Here is a 21,065-nt window from a genome sequence, read left to right on the forward strand (position 1 = left end):
AGTAATGGGGGAGATGCAGCTTGGGGCATCTGTAGACTAATGGGGGAGATGCTGCTTTGGACATCTGTAGACTAATGGGGAGATGCTGCTTTGGGCATCTGTAGGCTAATGGGGGGGGAGACGCCGCTTGGGGCATCTGTAGACTAATGGGGAGACGCCACTTGGTGCATCTGTAGACTGAGGAGACGCCACTTGGTGCATCTGTAGACTAATGGGGAAGATGCAGCTTGGGGCATCTGTAGACTAATGGGGAGATGCAGCTTTGGGCATCTGTAGGCTAATGGGGGGGAGACGCCGCTTGGGGCATCTGTAACTAATGGGGAGACGCCACTTGGTGCATCTGTAGACTAATGTGGAGAAGCCACTTTAGTCTACAGATGACTAATGTGGAGACCCCGCTTGGGGCATCTGTAGACTAATGGGTGAGACGCTGCTTTGGGCATCTGTAGGCCAGTGGGGGGAGACGCCGCTTGGGGCACCTGTAGACTAATGTGGAGATGCCCCTTGGGGCACCTGTAGACTAATGGGGAGATGCCGCTTGGGGCATCTGTAGACTAATGGGTGAGACGCCGCTTTGGGCACCTGTAGGCTAATGGGGAGATGCCCCTTGGGGCACCTGTAGACTAATGGGGAGATGCCGCTTGGGGCATCTGTAGACTAATGGGGAGATGCCGCGTGGGGCATCTGTAGACTAATGGTGGGGAGATGCCCCCTGGGGCATCTGTAGACTAATAATGGGGAGATGTCCCTTGGGGCATCTGTAGACTAATGGTGGGGAGACGCCGCTTGGGGCATTATAGGACCCCATCCAATAGAATAGCACTGCATGGCTCTGTTCGATGTGTTCGCTGCCGAATACGGCACATCAGCCGCCATCCTTTTGATTGGCAATTGATCTACAGTACTTTGCAGCAGCCACATTACATCTCCATCCAGTGTTTACATCTGACCATAGGAGCTAATGTCTGACTAGTGGGGGTGCTCGGTGTCAGACCGCCATCGATGTTGATGAACTATCCGTATGACGAGCCTCTTTTAAAGGGGTTTCCGGCCGTAGGCTACAAGTGCTGTCACTATGTGACTGCTGATTTTTGAGAACTCATGTGGCACGTGCTATGAAGATGCTCTCGATCCGGCAGCGAGTACATGGCTCAAGTATGTGATCTGCATACATGCGGACATGTGCCGACTAGATGTGCACAAACTCGCTTAATGCAAGTGTATTGACTGAAGCCAGACAAGTCTAGTTGGAATGTGGCTGTAAGGCTGTAAATCGTATAGTTGTCTGCCCTCTCCGAGCTCTGGAGGATTCTCAAAGCGTGTGATGTGAGGATTTATCTGTTGACTTTTCTGTTTTCCTCTATGGAAAGATGAGTGCAGGAATTGGCTAGAGGTCAGAGGATGTCCGCGCAGAAAGCTGAGGTTGTACAAATCGGAGTGACACGCAGAGAAGTCCCTCGGAAAATCAAAAACAGGAAACTCTGCTAGATAACCAAGATTTCCTTTCTGAAAAAGTGCAAAGTGAAGTGAAAATGCTGCCCGGCTCGGCACAATGTCCTGGAAGCCGAGACACTGACGGCTTCACATTATGGATTTTGAGTTTTTGGAACTTTCAACTGTTTCAAAGATGGGGGGAAAAAAGGGAGATTTTGTCTGTTCCTCACTGGATTTAAGGGTTAATTCTACCAACCAAAAAAAAAAAAAAAAAAAAAAAAATTTAAATATATATATATATATATATATATATATATATACATACATACATACATACATACATACATACATACATACATACATACATACATACATACAGTGGGGCAAAAAAGTATTTAGTCAGTCAGCAATAGTGCAAGTTCCACCACTTAAAAAGATGAGAGGCGTCTGTAATTTACATCATAGGTAGACCTCAACTATGGGAGACAAACTGAGAAAAAAAAATCCAGAAAATCACATTGTCTGTTTTTTTTAACAATTTATTTGCATATTATGGTGGAAAATAAGTATTTGGTCAGAAACAAACAATCAAGATTTCTGGCTCTCACAGACCTGTAACTTCTTCTTTAAGAGTCTCCTCTTTCCTCCACTCATTACCTGTAGTAATGGCACCTGTTTAAACTTGTTATCAGTATAAAAAGACACCTGTGCACACCCTCAAACAGTCTGACTCCAAACTCCACTATGGTGAAGACCAAAGAGCTGTCAAAGGACACCAGAAACAAAATTGTAGCCCTGCACCAGGCTGGGAAGACTGAATCTGCAATAACCAACCAGCTTGGAGTGAAGAAATCAACAGTGGGAGCAATAATTAGAAAATGGAAGACATACAAGACCACTGATAATCTCCCTCGATCTGGGGCTCCACGCAAAATCCCACCCCGTTGGGTCAGAATGATCACAAGAACGGTGAGCAAAAATCCCAGAACCATGCGGGGGGACCTAGTGAATGAACTGCAGAGAGCTGGGACCAATGTAACAAGGCCTACCATAAGTAACACACTACGCCACCATGGACTCAGATCCTGCAGTGCCAGACGTGTCCCACTGCTTAAGCCAGTACATGTCCGGGCCCGTCTGAAGTTTGCTAGAGAGCATTTGGATGATCCAGTGGAGTTTTGGGAGAATGTCCTATGGTCTGATGAAACCAAACTGGAACTGTTTGGTAGAAACACAACTTGTCGTGTTTGGAGGAAAAAGAATACTGAGTTGCATCCATCAAACACCATACGTACTGTAAAGCATGGTGGTGGAAACATCATGCTTTGGGGCTGTTTCTCTGCAAAGGGGCCAGGACGACTGATCCGGGTACATGAAAGAATGAATGGGGCCATGTATCGTGAGATTTTGAGTGCAAACCTCCTTCCATCAGCAAGGGCATTGAAGATGAAACGTGGCTGTCTTTCAACATGACAATGATCCAAAGCACACCGCCAGGGCAACGAAGGAGTGGCTTCGTAAGAAGCATTTCAAGGTCCTGGAGTGGCCTAGCCAGTTTCCAGATCTCAACCCTATAGAAAACCTTTGGAGGGAGTTGAAAGTCCGTGTTGCCAAGCGAAAAGCCAAAAACATCACTGCTCTAGAGGAGATCTGCATGGAGGAATGGGCCAACATACCAACAACAGTGTGTGGCAACCTTGTGAAGACTTACAGAAAACGTTTGACCTCTGTCATTGCCAACAAAGGATATATTACAAAGTATTGAGATGAAATTTTGTTTCTGACCAAATACTTATTTTCCACCATAATATGCAAATAAATTGTTAAAAAAACAGACAATGTGATTTTCTGGATTTTTTTTTCTCAGTTTGTCTCCCATAGTTGAGGTCTACCTATGATGTAAATTACAGACGCCTCTCATCTTTTTAAGTGGTGGAACTTGCACTATTGCTGACTGACTAAATACTTTTTTGCCCCACTGTATATATATATATATATATATATATATATATATATATATATATATATATATATATATATACGCACACACACGCGCGCGCGCGCGCACACACACACACGCCTACACACACGCCTACAAGTAGCATTCAACCCCCTGGATTGATAGAGATATCTATCTCTCCCAATCAATCCAGGGGGTTGAATGCTACTTGTAGGCACTGTGTGTGTATATATGTATATATATACACACACACACACACACACACACACACACACACACACACACACACACACACACACACACACACACACACACACACACACACACACACACACACACACACACACACACACATATATATATATATACACACACACACACACACACACACACACACACACACACACACACACACACACACACACACACACACACACACACACACAACACACACCACACACCACACACACACACACACACACACACACACACACACACACACACACCACACACCACACACCACACACACACACACACACCACACACACACACACACACACACATATATATACACACACACCACACACACACACACACACACACACACACACACACACACACACACACACACACACACACACACACACACACACACACACACACACACACACACACACACACACACACACACACACACACACATATATATATATATATATATATATATATATATATATATCCCCTGCAGATTTAGAAGGTTTACACATTTGGAATTAACTTGACATTGTGACATTTGGACTGTAGATCAGCCTGGAAGTGTGAAATGCACTGCAGCAAAAAAGAATGTTATTTCTTTATTTTTTTTTTAAATTGTGAAAAGTCTTTTCAGAGGGTCATTTATTATTCAACCCCTCAACCCACCAGAATTCTGTTTGGTTCCCCCAAAGTATTAAGTAGTTCAGGCACAAAGAACAATGAGCTTCACATGTTTGGATTAATTATCTCTTTTTCCAGCCTTTTCTGACTATTTAAGACCCTCCCCAAACTTGTGAACAGCACTCATACATGGTCAACATGGGAAAGACAAAGGAGCATTCCAAGGCCATCAGAGACAAGATCGTGGAGGGTCACAAGGCTGGCAATGGGTACAAAACCCTTTCCAAGGAGTTGGGCCTACCTGTCTCCACTGTTGGGAGCATCATCCGGAAGTGGAAGGCTTATGGAACTACTGTTAGCCTTCCACGGCCTGGACAGCCTTTGAAAGTTTCCTCCCGTGCCGAGGCCAGGCTTGTCCGAAGAGTCAAGGCTAACCCAAGGACAACAAGGAAGGAGCTCCGGGAAGATCTCATGGCAGTGGGGACATTGGTTTCAGTCAATACCATAAGTAACGTACTCCACCGCAATGGTCTCCGTTCCAGACGAGCCCGTAAGGTACCTTTACTTTCAAAGCGTCATGTCAAGGCTCGTCTACAGTTTGGTCATGATCACTTGGAGGACTCTGAGACTGACTGGTTCAAGGTTCGCTGGTCTGATGAGACCAAGATCGAGATCTTTGGTGCCAACCACACACGTGACGTTTGGAGACTGGATGGCACTGCATACGACCCCAAGAATGCCATCCCTACAGTCAAGCATGGTGGTGGCAGCATCATGCTGTGGGGCTGTTTCTCAGCCAAGGGGTCTGGCCATCTGGTCCGCATCCATGGGAAGATGGATAGCACGGCCTACCTGGAGATTTTGGCCAAGAACCTCCGCTCCTCCATCAAGGATCTTAAGATGGGTCGTCATTTCATCTTCCAACAAGACAACGACCCAAAGCACACAGCCAAGAAAACCAAGGCCTGGTTCAAGAGGCAAAAAATCAAGGTGTTGCAGTGGCCTAGTCAGTCTCCTGACCTTAACCCAATTGAAAACTTGTGGAAGGAGCTCAAGATTAAAGTCCACATGAGACACCCAAAGAACCTAGATAACTTGGAGAAGATCTGCATTGAGGAGTGGGCCAAGATAACTCCAGAGACCTGTGCCGGCCTGATCAGGTCTTATAAAAGACGATTATTAGCTGTAATTGCAAACAAAGGTTATTCCACAAAATATTAAACCTAGGGGTTGAATAATAATTGACCCACACTTTTATGTTTAAAATTTATAAAAATTTAACTGAGCAACAAAACTTTTTGGTTTGTAAGATTTATGCATCTGTTAATAAATCCTGCTCTTGTTTGAAGTTTGAAGGCTCTAACTTATTTGCATCTTATTAAACCTGCTAAATCTGCAGGGGGTTGAATACTACTTGTAGGCATTGTGTATATGTATATGTATGTATGTATGTATGTATGTATGTGTATATATATATATATATATATATTTATAATTGTCTAAGGGTTTTTCCGTCTGTCTGTCTGTCCTGGAAATCCCGGCTCTCTGATTGGTTGAGGCCGCCAGGCCTCGACCAATCAGAGACCGGCACAGCATCGACGTAGAAATCCCGCGTCTGATTGGTCGAGGCCGCCAGGCCTCGATTAATCAGCAACGGGCACAGCGACGATGATGTCATAATGGTTGCCATGGCGACGATGTCATAAAGGTTGCCTCGACCAATCAGCGACGGGCACAGTCTGCCGCGAATTCTGGAATCATCATTGTCCATATATTACAGGGACATGCATATTCTAGAATACCCGATGCGTTAGAATCGGGCCACAATCTAGTATATATATAATTGTCTAAGGGTTTTTCTGTCTGTTCTGGAAATCCCGCGTCTCTGATTGGCCGAGGCCGCCAGGCCTCGACCAATCGGCGACAGGCACAGCATGGCGACGATGTCATAAAGGTTGCCTCGACCAATCAGCGACGGGCACAGTCTGCTGCGAATTCGCCTCGACCAATCAGCGACGGCCACAGTATCGACGTAGATGTCATAATAGTTGCCATGGCGATGATGATGTCATAAAGGTTGCCTCAACCAATCAGCGACGGGCACAGTCTGCCGCGAATTCTGGAATCATCATTGTCCATATACTACAGGTACATGCATATTCTAGAATACCCGATGCGTTAGAATCGGGCCACAATCTAGTATATATATAATTTCTCTCTTATCTTTAGGATAATGGCTAACTTGCTGACTGCTGGTGGTCTGAGTACTGTGATTTTGGGAATCCCAAGAACAAAGCTGTGCACTGAATGTGCGCCGTTTGCTTCATTCATTGTCAGTGAGACTGCCGGAGAAAGCGGGGTACAGGAGTCCCATAGACAATGAATGGAGTGGAGGGCGAACACGCATGCCTCTGCTACATTTAGGACAAAGTATATAGATGCTGTAGACATGGAGGGAAACTGGAGGAGGAGAGCCTCTGTGGCACCTCCACGTAGTGGGTCGCCCCTGTATCATTGTAGCTGGCCATCACTTCTACTGGTTTATTAGCGGTGCAGTCTGGATGTGCTTAGAACCGCCCGGCTTTATACAAGTTCTTATTGCTGGACTACTAAAGATCTCGCAGTGGCTCCTGGAGTCATGGAAGTGACTTCTGATGTCCTCCATCATGTATCTCCTCCTCGCAGCCGCACATGACTGTCCGTCAGTGATCCGCGTCCCCGGGAGTCTGTAGACTAATTAGCTTCGGGTTATTTTTAATCTTTTACTTGTACTTTACTCTCACTTTAAATATTCCATTAAAGCCGCGGTATTTCAGATATGACGCGTCTGATAAGTGCGGTACGTGGCGGCCTCCTGACCTTTGGAACCATAAGTTCATGTAGGTAGTGATGTGTGCGGCAGTCAGAAAGGCTTCCCTATGGTAATGGTGGGGCATGTATATATTGCCTTAACCCGTTCATGACAAGGCAGTTTTTTTTTTTTTTCCATTCTGGCTTCTTCCTTTTCCAAGAGTTGTAATTTTTTTCCCCATCCACATAGCTGTACTAGGGGCTTGTTTTATATATTTGTCAGATCTTACTTTCACAAAAGCAGCAGTACCAAATGTATGTAATTTTTTTTTTTTTTTTCCAGTGGGGCGAAAGGGAGTTTTTTGAGTTAGAAGAAAAATTAATTTTTTTTAATTTTACTACTTTAGTTCCCTTATGAACTTTTGGAAACTTGAAGCTGCGATCGTCTGTGTTATACGTAGCAGTGCTTCAGCCCTGTACTATGTAGTATAAATCATGATCTTACAATGACAGGCACGAGTGTCTTCTTTAGATCCCCCCCCCCTCCCCCGGCTGTCATGACAACCCATTGGCGTCCCACGATCACGTGACAGGCGCCAATGGGCTTGTGTTATGACACGCTTCCAGTTTGCAACAGTTAAATGTCTGTCACAAATTTAACATGGTAACAGCCGCGGGTGGATTCACGATCCACCCGCAGTTGTTATAGGCACATGATGAGATCAGCTGTCATGTTCTGAGAAAGATTTGGGGTCAGCAGCGGAGCCTGCATCACATGCAGGGAGACTACTGTGGACATACCTATACATCCAGGGTCATAAAGGGGTTAGAATAATATAAATATATTTATATACTACTGTACTTAATAGTTCCCTTTGGGGACTTGAAGCTCGTCTGATACTTGTGCTATGTATAGCGAAAGTCACAATCTCCTATGAGCGCTGGCTTTTACAGGAGTACTGTCATGACCAGCACTAAGGTCTTCAGCAGACCCCCGGCTGTCATGGTAATTTGGCGCAATGCGATCATGTCACAGACTGCCGTTGGGCGCATGGAATTAGCTGCCCCTTCCTGCTGGCGCTTGTTAAGTGCTGCAGAGATTGAGAGCGGCATTTCATATGGTAACAGACACGGACTCGGCACCACTCCACCTGCGACTGTTAAAGAAGGGGTTGAAGGAGACCCGTCCTGTGGAGGATACACACCGGTACATCGGGTCAGGTCGGCCCTGATGTCAGAGCTCGGTTATAGGACCAGAGCGGATCACTAGCCACTAGAAGAACCAAACGAAGGGATTGTCCAACTTCCCAGAAGATATTCTCAGGGTGCAGGATGTTATAAAATAATGGTGGTCAAAAAGCTGCCAGCCATAATCGCCATCACTGCAGGACAGGCCGCTCCAGTGATTCCCTACATCAATTGCTGCTACAAGCCGTCGACCTCAGCGGCCAGGTGACCAAAGAATAATGATTGTCTGTGAGTGTGTTTTTTTTTTTTTTATATCCCCCGCTATGATGATCTCCATTTCTGGACACCCCCCTCCCTTTCTTATCGATGGCCCCAGGATGCTGCATAAAGTCCAAATAGAAAATTCTACACTTGTCTCCCGAACCTTTGGTGCTTCTGTGTGCTGATTTATGAACATGGGAAAGTGCAGTCAAACTCTGCCATAAGAGTTAGAAGCTCACTGACAGATTCTCAGTTAGCTCAAACTGCAAAACAAAAGCTACAGAACTATATAAAGAGCGTTATTACAGATATTTGCTGACGTGGAGATGCCAGATTCTGGGTTTTTGCACAGCACCAGAACATTGTACCAGGGACTTTCGTTAGCCGGAGACTCGTGCCGTTTCCCACTATACAAGGAGTATAGTCAGCGCTTTATTTCTGTTCATCAGCCAAGCCGACCTCTCCCTGCTGCTCGGTATGCGAGCCGCTCTGTCAGGGGGCCGCCTGTAATGTGGAAACGCTTAATAATTAATAGTCCTTAAAGGGGATGTCCTGGCCACTTTCCCATAAACTTGTTTAAAATTCTTCTTGTGTCCCCAGTGCTGGTAACCTAGCGCGGCGTGCGATCCGTGCACCACACTTGTATATTTCCAGACCCCCAACCTCTTATAACGTTCATGCCTGTGTCCCCTTCTTCCACAGGAGACAAAGCTCTGGACGGCTACAGCAAGAAGAAATACGTCTGCAAGCTGCTGTTCATCTTCTTACTCGGCCATGACATCGACTTCGGCCACATGGAGGCGGTAAATCTGCTCAGCTCCAACAAGTACACAGAGAAGCAGATCGTAAGTGGGATTTTTCCTTCTGCCTCTTCCCCGTCTGCTTAGATGTAGGTTTTCTGCCTTAGTCACTGTCACTTGGGATGGTGGGCACCTGCGGGGGCCGGAGGCAGAGGCCGGCACAGCTGCTGAGTACCACTAATACATCCCAGATGTCCTCATGGATGACATGTCACACATGGCATAACTAGTCCAATGGGCCTTGGTGCAAGATTTGGCCCCCCACCCCACCCCCTCTGCATGTTGATCAGATGTATGAGCCTTTCTAAATCCTGTAAGGACTATAGTTATTTAGGAATGACCCCCATCTTGGGCTCCTTCTTGGTATTTATGTCCACTTCTGAATGTTACACTTCAGCTGAATGTGCGTTCGAGGATGAACATCCTGTTGAAGTTTGCCCTGTTGTCAGTGGACTCATCACCCCCATGGGCCCGGTTGAGATCTTTGCAACTATGAATGTTACGCCCCCGATGCCACCTGACAGCCTTTGTGCATGAGTGTACCCTAGATCCACTGTTGGCACACAGAGCATTTCATTTGCGCAATTTATTTACAGGTGGAGTGCAATATCCATCTACATTTAACACCCCAAGTTCATGGGTGCATGAGAGCCTGAACATCGTGTATGAACAGCTTTTCTGCGCAATCCCGTCAAATGCAATAATTAACAAGCGGGTTGCTGGGTGGCGCCCCCATGGTTGCTGGGTGGCGCCCCCATGGTTGCTGGGTGGCGCCCCCATGGTTGCTGGGTGGCGCCCCCATGGTTGCTGGGTGGCGCCCCCATGGTTGCTGGGTGGCGCCCCCATGGTTGCTGGGTGGCGCCCCCATGGTTGCTGGGTGGCGCCCCCATGGTTGCTGGGTGGCGCCCCCATGTGTTTGCAAGAAAGTGTGATTTGTAAGAAAGTGTCTTCTGATGCAACAGTACTTACTGACCAGCCTGAAAAAGGCGCAATCTCTCTGCCATCTGTGTCCATGAGTCCAGGACTGAGCATGTGCGACCACTGGACACATCGAAGCGTAAACCCGTCCTTTAGTTTGCAGTTTATAAAAACAAAAAGCAAACCCTTTGCTCTTCTCACCCTCCCCGGGTCCAGATCGGCTTCCAGTGTCTGATACTGATTGCAGGGTTAATGACTTCACACCGCAGCAGCCGACCGGTGAGGTCAGTGGCTGTGTCAGAGTTGACTGCACGAGACGCTAAGCTCACTGATTGTCTGCAGCGTTGATCTGACATAATTGCTTCAGACAATAACCCATTACGGGAGCAGCTGCAGAGACTTGTTGCTGGACCTGGGGAGGGTGAGTGATGTACAGTTTAAATTACAACCATGTAATGGGTTTTCCGAAACTGGGAAATCTCTTCTAAAGTGAGTGTTTTGAGTGGGAATCCAGATGTATTTTTATTTTTTTGAATCAAGGGACTGCCGCTTTAAAAATCTAAATTAATATTAAAGAAGTCTGATATTTTGTTATTGAAGGTCTCCCCATAGTATTGTCATATCAGCGGGAGGTCTGCCTGCTCGCACCCCCACAGATCAGATCATTGAAGAAGCTGCGTCCCCTTTATTTTCAGGAACAGCGCCATGCATATTTTAGTGGCCGTGCCTGGTACTGCAGCTGAAGCACATTTTTATTTCCTACAGGTGTACTAACTGTTCGCTGGCTGCTTCTTTCAGGGTTACCTCTTCATCTCCGTGCTGGTGAACTCCAACAGTGAACTCATCCGCCTCATTAACAACGCCATCAAAAATGACCTGTCCAGCCGCAACCCCACTTTTATGGGACTGGCTTTGCACTGCATTGCCAATGTCGGGAGCCGAGAGATGGCAGAAGCCTTTGCCGGAGAGATTCCCCGGATTCTGGTTGCTGGGTAAGGCCTTCCTTGGTGAAGATGCAGTGTTTGGATTTTGGAGATTTTTGGTCCTTTCACATTTGGATCGTCTTGATCTTGTATTTGTAGTGTCAGGCTATGCTTGGGGTTTAAACCCCCCAAATTTGTGCATTTTCTTCCATGTTTACATCTACGAGTGTAAAGTTCATAACGTGCCAGGGGTCTAATTTCAGAAAATATGTAGGTATAGAGATAGCATGGTTCATTGTATAATCAGTATATTTGTATATGCAAATATGTGAACAGTTGGAGGCCCAAATAAGAGCCCAGAAGTCCTAGAGGCAAGGTGTGGGGTGCAGCCTTATCCTGAGGACCTTGGAAGGATTCTTATGGCCAAATACCGTACATCTTTTATTGCTGTGAATCAGCCGATGTATAAGGATTAGATTTAGTGATTTGGGTCCACCTAATGTAGGACTTTCAGGACAAATCTGCCGATCCATGGGCCCACGTTATACGAGTTTCTAATGTGCCTTTGTGATGTCCCTTCCTTTAGGGACACAATGGACAGTGTTAAACAGAGCGCTGCTCTCTGTCTACTGCGCCTCTACCGCACCTCTCCAGATCTTGTACTCACCAATGAGTGGACCTCGCGGGTGGTTCATCTTCTCAACGATCAGCATCTGGTAAGTGGGCTTTCATTGTGATTAGTGACGAGTGAACGTGCTCGGATAAGGTGTTATCTGCGCATGCTCCAGTGCTAACCGAGGGACTTCAGCGTGCTCGAATAATATGTTCCAGTCCTACACCTGCATGTCTCACGGCTGTTCGACAGCCCCAATACATACAGCCACGGGGACTCGCACATAGTATTCGAGCGTGCCAAAGTCACTTGTTTAGCACCCCAGCATGCTCAGATAATACCTTATCCCAGCACGTTCACTCATCACTAATCCCGATCTCTGAAGAGCCCTGTGTGAATGTAGCGGTGGTCTACCATGTGCACTGCGGCTCCATTCATTCTTAATGGGTCGCTGGAGATTGCGGAGCGCAGTGTTCTCCTGCTCTTCGACAATCCCAAAAAATGGTCACTGCATTGCACACGATCTCCCACCGCTCTGTTCACACGAGGCTCTTCAGAGCCCCGATTCTCAGGATGGGTGGCAGTCCCACCAGTTAAACGCTCAGCTATCGGGATGTTGTTTGCTATTGTGTGTTTCGGGGATAACTTAGATACTTGTGAATGCCCCTTTAATAAACTGGAATGCAAATGGAGGGTGAATCCAGCATCACGTCCAAAGAAAGTAATTAAAATAAAAAACTTTATTCAAACATTTAAAAATGGTCCAAAAAAAAAAAAACCTTCCATGTTTCGAGCACTTCAGTCCTTAATCATAGTACAGTCCCAATGAGTGCAGAATCCATTTCTCTGTCGCCTCTCATTGGGGGAGCTGTGTCCCCCATCGAAGGCTCCGAGAAACAGATTTTACGGTAAGCAACCAAAAATCCTGTTTTTATACCTAAGGAAAGGAGAAGTGACGTTCATATATTGGAAGAAAAATCCCAAATACTGGATGTAAAGCGCCATGGAATAAATGGGGCTATAATAATTAATAATAGATGATGGAATAAATGGCGCTATAATAATAGATGGAATATGCTGCTTCAATACATGTGCATGAGCTCAGATCCAATATTTACTCCTTTTGGAATACATGTATATGTGATCCAAGAAGCCTCTATACTCTAAGGGATGAGATTTATCTCCTTTTTTGGGTGTGGATATTTTTTTTTTTTCTTCGCGATTGCTTTAACCCTCCAAGTGCTGACATTCCCTTTGGTGGATTTGCAGAAAGTGTTGGGAGGCACCTGAGAAACTTGATGTAGTTTTTGTTCTGAGGGTCTTTTGTGTTCTGACACCTATTCTGAGTAAACCCCCCGTGTTGTAATGTGCAGGCTTTACATGTAGTAGCAATTAATTTTAGATTTTTTACTGGCAGAAGTCAAAGTGCAGGTTTTTTGCATTTCCCATACAGGCGCACACACTACACCATTTTTTTTTTTGTGTGTGTGTGTTTGTCACGCTGACATACAGCCGCGGGGACTCGAACATATCATTCGAGCACGCTGAAGACACTGTTAGCACCCGAGCATGCTCAGATAACACCTTATCCCAGCACGTTCACTCATTACAATTAATTATGTATCCACTGAAATTCGGTATGGATGTCTCACAGCCAAGCCAAACGATGAGGACATAATCTGTGAAACAGACGCTTTGGGACTACAGGTTGTGTATATATTGAAAATTAGGTGAAAATTTTGCAACAATGGAACATCCCTGGCATTGTAGAAAAACTTTTATAAAGGAAAGAAAAAATACTATTTTTTTTATTTTTTTATTGAAGAACAATTAACATTAAGTATATATTGGTGAATTTCCATGGAGTAATCAATATACTTGCGCATTTGATCAAAGCAACCAGTGCGAGATTGTGTGGTTATCCATCTTTTTGAAAGAGGATATTAAAGACAAATGTAAGAATAGCCAATTCTGAATCTCATGATCAATACCTTACACAACAAAGTAAGGGAAAAAATGTACAGAAAATAAACTTGTATTATTATTATATTTTTTTTTTCTTTTTTATACTCGGTATAACCATATTATGAAATTCCCTCAAAGTATAGAAAAAGCAAAGAAACCGCTAGACGTGGGTTTAAGAGGGATGGATATGGGACCAAAGGTAATAATATAAAACACCTTTATTGAACAGTGGGTGGCAATAATTTGCCCTGTGTGCACAGAGTGCCTGCACAAGCACAGTGCCAATTATTGCCACCCACTGTTCAATAAAGGTGCTTTATATCACCCTTGGTCCCATATCCATCCCTCTTACACCCATGTCTAGCGGTTTCTTTGCTTTCTCACGTTTCGAATGGTTTTGCCATTCAACCTTTTTAGGATGTACACGCTGGTATTGTGCTATACACCTATATACACATTCTTTTTAGTTTTGTTTGCGTTGTTACGCCTAGTCTTTTTGGTTTGTGTCTTAAAGTATAGAGTAGTGACGAGTGACCGTGCTCAGACGAGGTGCTGTCCGAGTGACTTTGACCTGCTGGAGGAATGTGTCCGAGTCCCCGCGGCTGCAGGTCTCCCGGCTGTACGACAGCCACAACACAAACAGCGCCTGTTTGTTAGGAAATCCCTGCACGTGTTGCCGCTGTCGAACAGCCACGAGAAATGCAGCCGCCCGTGACTCGAACATAGTATTTGAGCACACCGAAGTCACTCGGTTAGCACCAGAGCATGCTCAGATAACGCCTTATTCACGCACGTTCGCTGAATCTTTTAATGTATATACACATATTCCAAAAGGAATGAATGTTGGATCTGACCTCATGTTCATGTATTGAAGCAGCATATTCCATCATCTGTCCAGTAATTGTGATTTTTCTTTCAATATATGATAGTCCCTTCTCCTTTCCTTGGCTATAAAATGGATTCTGCTCTTATTGGATTGTACTATGATTAAGAACTGAAGTGTTAGAAACGCAGAAGGCCCATCCCTGATTTTTTTTTTTTTTTTTTCTTACAATTTTTTTTTCCATGGATTTTTACAATTTGAGTTTTAATATGTCCCAGCAAAGTTTTTTTTTATCTTAATTACTTTCCTTGAGCGTGATTCCTACCTGCTGACTACACCGCTTGTATCCCTGCACCGTCCCAGGATTGTGTCCATAAACTCGGTCAGCTGGATTTCCACTTTCCCTTCAATAAACTGTATCTGATTAGATAGCATCTGCTTCATGAGGCATATGGACCCTCGGAAGAAAGTCTCCCCAATCCAGGACCACCTTTTTATTAGTCAAAACACAATGATGTTCAGATTTACGCTTGCTTCCCCCGATTACGGCAGGTTTCTGCAGAATTGGACCACCACCATGCAAAAAAACACAAAAAATCAGATATTGACTTAAGTCCCAAATATAACAAAACTCTTGAAAAAAGACCCTCTACTATTTACACCAAGTTTAATTGATCAGTATTAAAAAGGGGGGCTTATGTCATGCATGGATAGGTCACAAAAATGGGCAGTAGGCCATCTGACCCGAATTTTGGCCTAATGGTTTCACTACCTTGCCACGCAGGTTGGCAAAAAGTGATATGGCGCCCCCCGCTCAACATCTGCCTCAGTGACCCTACATGAGGCCTTTTAAGGAAAACATATATTTAAAGGGGTTTACAAGTCACACTATATTGATGACCTATCCATAAGATCATTTTCAGATTGTGTGTCCGATATCCCCCACTAATCAATTAGACCAAAAACCGGATGTGCAAATGGAACAGAGCCGCACTATACAGCTTAATTCGATGTGTAGCAGCCGCTGCCGGGTACTGCAGAATGTTCTGTCCAAGAGGATCCTATGGAGAGGTCATCAATCTCTGGTGACTGGACATCCCATGTACAAGCTCCTATGTAGAATATAAGCCTGCTAGGGGGTCAGTTCACCTGAAGTGTTCACGTTTCTATTGGAATCCAGGGCACCATGGATTTGGAATAGCGTTTTGTAGGCCCATGGCGATGGTGAAAGTATGAAGAGCTGCTTAACCTTCTCTGTGGAGTCCTGGAGCTAGGCGACCAGAACTGGGTGTGCGCCTTCATCTAAAGCTGATGCCATCTGGTCATATGGATGTCATTATCTGGATTTTTCTTTGACTTGCAGGGTGTTGTGACCGCTGCCACCAGTCTGATCACTACTTTGGCACAGAAGAATCCTGAGGAGTTCAAGACCTCGGTGTCCCTTGCAGTGTCTCGGCTGAGTAGGGTAATGATGAAACTCTACCCCCGGTTTGTGGTTTTTGGGATTCATAAGGGGCAGAATTTCTGTACGTTCTTTGGCGCTATAAACAAGGGGGTGAGGCTTAGAAAAAAATGGAGATGGCCTAAAGGGGGTTGCAAAATTGTCCAATGATGCATCAAATTTGTTATCTAGGACAAGCAGTTGTAATGATTTTGGGTCATCTAGTCTTGGTTCGGAGCTGTCCAAATCTAAGACAGTGCATTAGCCTCCTCTGTGCAGTATCAGTATGGTGTCGTCATCACACTTTCACACTTCATGTGTTTCTCCTTGCAGATTGTCACATCGGCCTCCACAGACCTTCAGGATTATACGTACTATTTTGTCCCCGCTCCCTGGCTTTCTGTGAAATTACTAAGGCTGTTACAGTGTTACCCTCCCCCAGGTAATAAATAGTTCTTACATGGCCGCAGAACATAATTGGATGTGACACCTTTTTATGAGGTGTCTCGATGCTGCAAACTGAAAACTAAATCCGGCCTTTCTTTCTTTAATACTCATCTAACTAAAGTAAAACCGAACATCTTTGTGCTGAGCGAGGACCTCTGATCTTGGGATGGCATAAATCCAGCCAGCTGTAGTGGCAGTGCGCTCCTTCTGATAACTGCTTTTGCTTGCAGCATCAGAGAGTGCACAGTTCAGGCCATCGTGCCTTGATGATGCCTCTGTCCAATCAATGGGGAGCGCACCGCCCTCTCGAAAGTAGTAATAGCCGAGGGGTTGCGGAGCAGCGCGCTCTTGATCAATAATCTTTTTATACACTTATAAAGTGGTTGCCCCACATTCTCGATTTTTAAGAGCGCACTGCTCTTAAATCATTGCTTTGAATTGTTCAAAACCATTTAGTACGTTTCTTAACCCCTTAGGATAAATATGCAGTGGAAAAATTTAACTTTAATTTGTTCAGGGGTCAGTGGCCGAAATCCAAAGCAGAACCTCAGATTTCAGCTGCAGATTTGCAGTTTTACTTGCGGGACCTTCCTTTTATCAACTGTGGTCTTTCTGAAGGATTAGCCATCAGAAAACCATGGATTTCCCTTTGAAAGCAACTAGACGAATTTTGTAGGTGTTTATAGCTGGATTTTGGATGGTCTTCCACACTTATGCCATATCTGTACCTAATGTGTTGCCCCCAGCTTCTCTTGGCTATAGAAATGCTACATATGGACCACTGTAAGGATCATAATGGAAGTGCTGCTTATAGGCTTTTAGAGCTGACATTTTGCATAGTAGTTTTGCTGAAGTTCTTACTAGCTTTTCTGTTGTATGGTTATATTCATATCCATAAAGAGGGAACCGTTCTCTAGTGGCAGTGGTCTTCAGATGGGGGACCCCCCATTCTTGAGATTATGCATTCTAACCTCTCGACCGATCAAATATGTGACACATCCTGTGGATATTTAAGTAAATAAGGCAGCACACTGCAGCGCTAGAACATACAAACTTGAAATACGAAATTTGAACTGCATTACTGCACTAGAAATATGAAAAATGAGAGCTTTTAGCGCATAAAAATGGCCAATTTTATGTGTACCTGGTAGCCACTTTATGGCATCTCTTATACCAGGTCCTACGCTTGCCTTACCTCGCTGAGAATAAACTTCTCCATCTGAATGGGTGCATGTGAAACCTCTTCCTAGACTAAAAATTCTCTCTGTCTGTGGAGGGGTATTGGACCTGCTGTAATTAAAACACCTGAAGCTAGAAGGCGGAGTGCACGTTCAGAAGGCTGGAGAATACATTTCAAAAACCTGACCTGCACATCCTGTGGATATGCCATGGATGTATCGGATGATAATAACTATTTAAAGGGAATATGTCACCAGGTTTTTGTTGCCCAATTCGAGAATAGCCTGAAGTAGTGGCACATACCCTGATTCCAGTGATGACGCTTACTGGGCTGCTTGCTGATGTGGCGAATCAATGGTTGCAACTTATCTCCTGTGTAAAGTGGCAGCGGTCTGGGCACAGAAACCCATCCAGATAACTAAAGAAGCGTGTGTACATGTGTTCATACAGAGATTGTGTCAACACGTGCGTCCATACAGAGGTTTTGCGCAGGGTTGTGAACACACGTGCGTCCATACAGAGGTTTTGCGCAGGGTTGTGAACACACGTGCGTCCATACAGAGGTTTTGCGCGGGGGTGTGAACACGTGCGTCCATACAGAGGTTTTGCGCGGGGGTGTGACCACGCGCGTCCATACAGTAACATCTGAGGACTTTGTATCAGGTGCAGTCTAGATGGAAACTCTTGTCACTTGTTGCCCAAAAAGTGAACTCGTAGAGCACATTTTCCCCTCCCCACCTGACGTGCCATATTTGCTCTCCTCATCTGAGACCTCTAAACCTTATTACACACAGTGTATGGCCAGGATGCGTTCTGCTGCCTGCGTTGTGATCTGTCATCTGCACATCATGGCCGCCGCTGCCTGTTTATATTGGAGACGCTGCCTGCTCATAGTGGTAGAATATTCCTTTCCCAGATTTAAGCTGTTCCTATTTGGCCCTGTTTCACGGCACGTTTTCAGGTATAGTTGACATCTGTATCTTAACCCAACACTTTGCCACGACTGTCATTTTTCATTTTTGCGTTTTTACTTTTTTCTAAGAGCCATACATTTTTTTTTTAATTATTATTTTTCTGTCGACATCGTTATATCAGTTTTTTTTTTTTTTGCAGACAAGGTGAAGTTTTTACTGGCACCATTCATTTTACCATGCTTGGGGGTATACGGAAGGCCACAGCAGGGTTGGTTGGTGGGGTCTCGAGCACTTGAAGGGGGGGGTCAAGTGCTCTCGGTGTGGCGTTGGTGGGTCCTCGAAGCTGGCAGAAAAGTTCGGTAAAGGGGGGATTCTTGCATTGCGGGACCCCCCCTACCGTGGATAGTTACTTTGTTGGTGGTCTGGTGATACCCGACGAGGCAGGTCGGGGTCACGTTATCGTGGGACCCGGAGGGCCACCTGATGTTGGAGGTCGGGTGCGCGGTACCGATGGTTGGGTACCTGACGATGGAAGTCGGGTACAGGCTAACGGTGTGGAGGCAACCTCTCCCCTCAAATCATGGTGCTTCCGAGCATGGGAAAAACGCGGCTGGAAGTAAGGCTGAGAGGGAAGAGGCAGTGCCGACGGGATAATCACCAGACCAGGATCGGGTTAGCTTCGAGGGTCTCACCAAGGGTCTTTTGATTATTAATATCAATAATAAATTGGCTGCTGTGGCCGTTATTATCCAAAAATACGTGTGGTGTGGTTATTCAAGAAAGGTCTGGGGAGTCACGGAGAGTCAACCGTGCCAAGGTCCTGTATTGAAAAGCAGAAAAACATAAAGGAAATTAAATCTTTTTTCATCATTTATTTGGATATTCATTTTACTGCATAAATTGTGCTCTAAAAATGACAAGCGATTTTTTTTATTTTTTATTTATTTTTTTTTTTCCCTTAGGTCAGTAAATTACGGCAGTGCCATACTGCATTTTTTTTTATTTTAGTAATTAAAAAAAATCTTTTTTTTTTCTAAATGTCTTCATACTTATTGACTTTTTTTTTTTTTTACAGATTACCGTGTTTTTCGGATTATAAGACGCACTTTTGTTTCCCCAAATTTTTGGGGAAAGTGGGGGGTGCGTTTTATAATCCGAATCTGTGTGCAGTCCTGTGCTGTAGAGGAGGGGGAGCAGCTCTGGAGTGGTGTCAGGGGGCTGTGGTGGGCTGGCTGCAGGCTGCAGAGACAGCAGGAGGTCCTGTGCTCCCGCTCATTAGCCTCATGTAATATTCACTGCACCTGCTGTCCATCACCTTGGTGCTGAACCTGTGCCAAGTTGATTCACAGGGGAGCAGTGAATATTACATGTGCCTTACATTACATATTACATGTGCCTGCAACCCCCGAAAATGCATAGGTGCCTGACATGCAGTTTACCTGTCAGGAAGGAATGAAACCTACCGTATATACTCGAGTATAAGCCGACTTGAGTATAAGCCGACCGCCCTAATTTTGCCACAAAAAACTGGGAAAACTTATTGACTCGAGTATAAGCCTTGGGTAGGAAATGCAGCAGCTACCGGTGAATTTCAAAAATAAAAATAGATGCTCCATACCGTTCACTATTGCCCCATAAGATGCTCCATATAAAGCTGTGCCACATATAATGCTCCATACTGTTCATTATTGCCCCATATATGTGCCATATAAAGCTGTGCCATGTAGTGCTCTGCACCGTTCATTATTGCCCCATAGATGTGCCATATAAAGCTGTGCTATATAGTGCTCTGCACCGTTCATTATTGCCCCATAGATGTGCCATATAAAGCTGTGCCATATAGTGCTCTGCACCGTTCATTACTGCCCCATAGCTGTGCCATATAGTGCTCTGCGCCGTTCATTATTGCCCCATAGATGTGCCATATAGTGCTCTGCACCGTTCATTATTGCCCCATAGCTGTGCCATATAGTGCTCTGCGCCGTTCAGTATTGCCCCATAGCTGTGCCATATAGTGCTCTGCACTGTTCATTATTGCCCCATAGCAGCCATATAGTGCTCTGTGCCGTTCATTATTGCCCCATAGATGTGCCATATAGTGCTCTGCACCGTTCATTATTGCCCCATAGCTGTGCCATATAGTGCTCTGCGCCGTTCATTATTGCCCCATAGCTGTGCCATATAGTGCTCTGCGCCGTTCATTATTGCCCCATAGCTGTGCCATATAGTGCTCTGCGCCGTTCAGTATTGCCCCATAGCTGCCATATAGTGCTCTGCGTCGTTCAGTATTACCCCATAGCTGTGCCATAGAAAGCTGTGCCATTGCTGCTGCTGCAATTAAAAAAAAATGCCATACTCACCTCTTTATTGCAGCTCCCAGCGTCCGGTCCCGGCGTCTCTCCGCACTGACTGATCAGGCAGAGGGCGCCGCGCACACTATATGCGTCATCGCGCCCTCTGACCTGCACAGTCAGAGCGGAGAGACGCCGGGAAGATGGAGCGACGCCCGGCGTGTGGAACGGAGACAGGTGAA

General features: G+C 45.3%; 1 protein-coding gene across 2 annotated transcripts in view; it reads left to right on the forward strand.

The window, feature by feature from the left end:
* AP2A2 (adaptor related protein complex 2 subunit alpha 2) overlaps positions 1-21,065 on the forward strand; it is an 86,872-nt gene that overhangs the window by 20,706 nt on the left and 45,101 nt on the right. For both annotated transcript variants that reach the window (XM_069739705.1, XM_069739706.1), the window contains exons 3-7: positions 9,212-9,354; positions 11,026-11,219; positions 11,737-11,866; positions 15,915-16,016; positions 16,326-16,434. In XM_069739705.1, coding sequence (XP_069595806.1) covers positions 9,212-9,354; positions 11,026-11,219; positions 11,737-11,866; positions 15,915-16,016; positions 16,326-16,434 — 678 coding nt within the window. The remainder of the gene's footprint in view (positions 1-9,211; positions 9,355-11,025; positions 11,220-11,736; positions 11,867-15,914; positions 16,017-16,325; positions 16,435-21,065) is intronic.

This window comes from Ranitomeya imitator, chromosome 9, assembly GCF_032444005.1.
Source record: "Ranitomeya imitator isolate aRanImi1 chromosome 9, aRanImi1.pri, whole genome shotgun sequence".
In the NCBI taxonomy this organism is placed as follows: Eukaryota; Metazoa; Chordata; class Amphibia; order Anura; family Dendrobatidae; genus Ranitomeya; species Ranitomeya imitator.